Here is a 5,951-nt window from a genome sequence, read left to right as displayed (position 1 = left end):
AAATGGTTTAACTGTGGAAAATAAATATATTATTGCAGACTCCGGAGAGCTTCTCAGGTTAATAAGTATAAATTACAATTGGATTCAAAACATATCAATATGGGTGGACAGTAAAGCAAATAGAATTCAAATATGACAAAAAAAACTAAATAATTTTATTTATACTTTCGTCACAAAACATTTCTGGGCCAATTTAGATCAGAAAGCGTGACCAACAAGGCAAACTACTTGAGATTTGGCCGGGAATAACTAGCCAAGTAATTTTAGTGATAAAATTATCTCTTGTGGAATTCCATTACATTAGAGAGAATCTAAGCTTCTAAAAAAGAGTTCTATCTTAAGGCCTCGTGACGCGCGTGTGTGTATGTGTGTGGTGTGAGTATGGCATTGTATTACAGAACAAAATCTGACCTCTTCTTTCGTCATTCAACAGAGACCGCTGGTGACCTGGCCCCTCAGAGGTCACCGCCGACCCTCAGCGACGGCGGAGGAATTGGCGGAGCCATCTCGAGGTTAGCAGGAGTGATTCCGCTCTTAGCCTCAAGTCTGTCTTCTCAGATTGGCAACATCAGGAGAAGACGAAGCGCAGGTATAGTTATTATAGCGAGCTTGTTAGCGCGTACTGGAACTCGGAGCTGCTGTCTCCCCTACCCTCCCGATCCCCTACCATACTCCTGGGGCGGACGCCTAACCTCCCAAACCTCTATACCTACCCCGCCCCCACCCTGGACGGACAAACAGGTTTGCAAGAAGAGGGTGGATGTCTCCCCTACTGTCTACCGGGGCGGACAAACAAGATCCACTCGGATTTTAGTATTATTTAATTATTATTATTATTATTATGATAATTTCTCATTCCATTTTAGTAATGTTCTTATTACCCATATTGTTTTCCTTATTATTCTCGAGATTTTCCGAAGACGGGTCTTCGAAACTGTCAAAATAATTGAAAGTTGATAGACAAACGAAAGTACCAAAGCGCCACCTATCTCTTAGTGTCCTTGCTGCCATAAAAGCAAAAATATATAAACTGAAAAAATAATAATTTTTTCTCAGCGCTAGGATAGTTTATAATCTCCAGAACATCTCTAGCACCTAGATAAAGAAATTACCATATCTTCAGTGTCTTAATTACAGTAAATTTACAAGGGTAATTAATAGAAATATTAATGAAAATGACACATGGATATACAGTGATGTTAATCAATGAATAATTATGTACCTTCTACAGTGTCCTAACATCTTAATCACAGTAATTTTACAAGGGTAATTAATATAAATATTATTGATAATGGCACATGTTTATACAGTAATGTTAATAAGATACTTATGTGCCTTCTACAGTGCCCTAATGTCTTAATTACAGTAATGTTTACAGGGGTAACAAATATAAATAGTATTGATGATGACACATGGATATACAGTGATGTTAATCAATGAATAATTATGTGCCTTCTACAGTGTCCTAACATCTTAATCACAGTAATTTTACAAGGGTAATTAATAGAAATATTATTGATAATCACATATGAATATACAGTGTGTGATGTTAATCAATGAATAATTATGTGCCTCCTAAGTGATCATGTCGGAAAGTAAAGCCCTGTGGTCTAATTTCAATTCCAGAAATCCAGCCGGACGCCTCATTCCCAGCCCTCCAGCAACACCACCTGAAAGCCATCGAAACCCTGAACCACTACTACACCAGCCTCACGAACGGCAGCAAGGGCGCCCGCCCTTCGCCCGAGGACATCAAGATGCACCGGAAGTATCTCCTGAACCTCCTTCAGATGCTGAGGCGCCCCGCGGCAGGTGACGCGGGTCTGGAGAACGGCGTCCGTCCAGGAACGTCAGCGAGGCCTTCGGGTCACCTTCGTCAGGTGGTTTTCCTCCTGACGAAGGCGAGGGCGGGGGTGTGACTGCTACCTCGGAGGGATTGGATGAGCCTCTGGCGGATCTCGTCGAGCCAAGTGATTCCGGAGCTGGAATTCGCTTCGCGAGCAGAACTGGAGAGGTTTCTTCCGATGTGAGTCTATCTTAATCAAAAGATGTCGTTGCTTGATTATTACTACTGTCATTAATAGCAATAGCAATTTTATTACGGTAATAGCCTGATGGTAGCTATCACGTATTTTACAGTAATATATTCCCAACAGACAAATCAGCTTATACCATCGACCCGTAACATGAATAGTGAATTACACCAATATTTTTCATACCGTGCCAACGTAGAACCAGAGGAATTTATTTCTGGTGCAAGAAACTAATTTCTCCATGTGGTTCGGATCTCACAATAAGCTGTAGGTCCCGTCGCTGAGTAACCAGTTGGTTTCTACCCATGTAAAAAATATCTAATCCTTCGGGCCAGCCCTATAGGAGAGCTGTTAATCAGCTCAGTGGTCTGGTTAAACTAAGATACACTTAACTTTTTTTCATGCCGTGAGGCAGACGACAAGACAGATCAACGTCCTTTTCTAAGCTATATCTACAGAAATGATTCTGAAATAAAGCAATAGGTTAAAAGAGAACGGTTGTACCAGGACCCACTAAGACAGATCGGCCAAACAATCGTCGCTAGCAGGACCCACCACAAGGGTACTACTGACAACGATACGACAGAACTTTCAGCCATCTTCCTCGCCCTTGCATTAATAGTTTTAGTTCTGTATTATCTTTTATTTTACTGGTAGTCTACCAGTAACTTCATCATTCAATAGCGTCGGTTATTTTGTTGTATAATACAGGACCATGTAGTTTGTGATTATCATTCGTATGGTTTATGATTGACAACCTTTTTTTTTATCACCGTTTCAGTCGGCAGACATCCAGACCATCGGCGTCGAAGAAGCGGCCCTTCTTCTCCACCAATTCCAGACGCAGGGACACGTGAATCTCCTCCCTCCTGGTTTCCCGGGTCAGTCTCCCCCCTCAGCCCAACAACAACAACAACAACAACAGCAAGCAACAGCAACAACAAGGTGGGACTCAAAAATGATTCACGGTTTTTCTATTAACACTTGAAATATTTGGTTTAGAATGCGGAGTTAGGATCGAGGTTTGAAGACGAAGCTTTATTTTGCTTACTGCCTGCTTGAGTGTCTGGTTGAGATGGTTGCTGGCTTTGTAATTGTAAAGGAGATGCCATTGCAGTAACCGTCGGCTTAAGTTGATCATTAATAAACACACACACGCACACACATATATATTGTTATGGTCAGCCATGAGCTCCATACAGGTTCAAAAAAATAAATTAAGAAAATTGATAATGGGACTGGAAAGTCTGGCAGGGGCAGAGGTAACAACGGGAAAAGGACTTCAACAAAACTGCAGAATAACCTTAAAACTACTTTTATTAAGCCTAGATTATTCACATATATATATAATATTTAATATATATAATATATATATATTATATATATATCATATATATATATGGTATTCAGACACAATCCACTAATGAAAGTAAGTTATACATAAGCTTTTACGAGTTGCAAATTCAACTTATGTTTATTAACATGTATATATAATTCCGTTTCACACCCAAGGAGAGGTTATTCTTTTTTAAAAACAAACCTTAGAAGTAGTTACTGTGAAAAATGTAAATAATATCAAGGTTTCCTGTTTAAATACAGGAGTAAGATAATCCTTGGAATAAGTTATAAAGTAATCTTTTAGTAACTGACGACGCTTCTAACCACTAATTCTGTCGTGTAGCCTTTTGTAAATAAACTAACTTTAAAAAGGTAGATTGATTTGATCTTGATTGAATCTAAAGTGAATTTGGCTCGCCAAATCCTCCTCCTCCAAAGTTCAATTCCTTTTACTAATACAATCTTCTGTCACATTAGTAATCCTGATGTACTACTTTTCCTTTTGATATACTGAAAATATTTTTTTCCTAAGTTTTCAGTTGTCTATAAGTATGTTGATTGTGCGTATATTCAAATTTACTTTGGGTTCCAGTGTTCACTTTAGATACTCAGAGATGCAAATCAGTTTAGAGTTAACATATCCTTATATCACCCGTCTCAAAAGGCAAGACGTAAAGTATATTTTGTTGAAGGATTTCTCACCCTATCTCCCCCCCAACCAGCATCCAGCCCCTTGGAGGCTTTGGCACCTCCCAAATTGTCCAACATGGAGCACCAGCCTCGGCCTGAATTTGGAAGCCAAGACGACCAAAACGACGTTCGTTTGGCCCTCCTCCAAGCAGTCCTGGCCAACAGAATTCGACTTGGCAGCCCGACCAGGCCCGCACCCGACGAAAACCCTGGTCCATCTGTCATTCTGGGAGACCCAAGTCCCTTCTCTGACTACGAAGCCCTGACCAGCACTATCCTGAATGGGACGCGAGATGGCCTACCACCTGACGTAGTGATGGTCAACAGTTTTGATTTCCAGGAAATCCAGCAACCGGAAACCCTCTCAAGCGCCTTCCTCCCGCTCAACACGACCGGTAACAGACTGGACGTCGTTCCAGCCACCTTCCAGAACACCAGGATCACCACTGAGCTCACAACGGCCCTCACCAACTTTATCAACAACATCGCCGACGCCATTACACAACTCATCACCGACCTGCAAGCGGCCATCAATGCAAATCCGGCAGTAGCCTTGCTCCTGTTGCTTCCCCTCCTCCTCCTGCCGTTCCTCTTCAATAAATTCCACGGCGGTGGTGGCTACGGTGGTGGCGGCTACGGCCACAGGAGGGTCTTCTACCAGCCTCCTAATTACTCCAGGAGCGTCATAGCGGAGCAACTCGCTCGCAAAATCCTGAAGGACATCGACGAGTACGAGAGACTCTTTATGTCTGAGGAGGATTACTACGCAGACAGATCTGGCGCTGTTTCCTGATCTGGAGTTTCAAAAAAAAAGGACACATTTTAGTTGCTGGTGCTGAGACTTCGTTCAGTTCGTCAGTGAGTTTGACCAGATCACTCGTTGCAATTAAAGTAACAGATTAAGACACGATTTCAGAAACTGGCTTAGCTACTGAAGTCGGTAGTGAGTTAGACACTAACTTCCTTCCAAAGTGGTTATAACAGAAAAGAGTACGTTTAAAGTTGCCATAATTACAGCATCCAGGATTCTATTTAACTTTGCCCAGCAAAAGTCATATTTCTGTGGAAAACAATTCTATCTTTTTTTTCCTCCGTTTGTTAGTTGTGATCTGGATAAGCAAAACTGCTCATAACGAGCAAAACAAGTATGTTAATGGACTTAGTTCTCTTTAATAATATTTATTCCCACAACTTGAAACAGACAGGATGAGTGATTCAGAAGTTAAAAAAGCAGAACACTGCCTTCTGAAAGTGAATATGAAAAGTAGGTACAACTAATTGACTCTGAAGTTGATGATAACCTGACAGTAGATGTATAAATATAAGTCATTTTAATCTTAGCAAACGTTTCGGCAGGCAAAGAAGAGGCATTCTCAGTAAGTATATAAAAAAAGTGTGATTTGAGAATCCCATTAAAAGCCCAGTTTATTTTCTAGTCTTATCTTGGGGTCGACGACGGAGTTAAATGAAAACGTGGACGTCCCTTGTCAATTTCGAACTATTTATCTTTAATTGTAACCTCCAGTACAATGTATACCTTGAGTAACTCTGTTTTATTCTTTCAAACTCTCTCTCTCTCTCTCTCTCTCTCTCTCTCTCTCTCTCTCTCTCTCTCTATATATATATATATATATATATATATATATATATATATATATATATGTATATATTTTATGTATATATATATATATATATTATATATATATATATGATATATATCTATATACATATATATATATATATATATATATATATATATGGTGACCGCCTACGATTACCAAGAGCTCTCATTCTCTCAGTCTGCAAAGTTAGCAACGCTGGGTTTGTTCAGCGATTGGACAGGTGACCGATGATGACTGCTACATAATATGAAGGATTTTGTAAGACAAT

The 5,951-nt window shown here is 40.2% G+C and overlaps 1 protein-coding gene across 1 annotated transcript in view; it reads left to right on the top strand.

The window, feature by feature from the left end:
- Nucleotides 1-5,649, top strand: part of LOC135209350 (uncharacterized) — a 14,838-nt gene extending 9,189 nt beyond the window's left edge. Inside the window, 5 exon segments of the mRNA XM_064242049.1 lie at nt 434-589; nt 1,627-1,850; nt 1,853-2,026; nt 2,815-3,001; nt 3,986-5,649. Of these exon segments, the coding sequence (XP_064098119.1) occupies nt 434-589; nt 1,627-1,850; nt 1,853-2,026; nt 2,815-3,001; nt 3,986-4,854 (1,610 nt within the window). The 3' untranslated portion in view covers nt 4,855-5,649.
- Nucleotides 5,650-5,951: the final 302 nt, after the last annotated feature.

The sequence above is a fragment of the Macrobrachium nipponense genome, chromosome 37, assembly GCF_015104395.2.
Source record: "Macrobrachium nipponense isolate FS-2020 chromosome 37, ASM1510439v2, whole genome shotgun sequence".
NCBI classification, from domain to species: Eukaryota; Metazoa; Arthropoda; class Malacostraca; order Decapoda; family Palaemonidae; genus Macrobrachium; species Macrobrachium nipponense.
The sequence above is the reverse complement of the archived record's forward strand: the minus strand, read 5'-3'. Positions and strand labels throughout refer to the sequence as shown.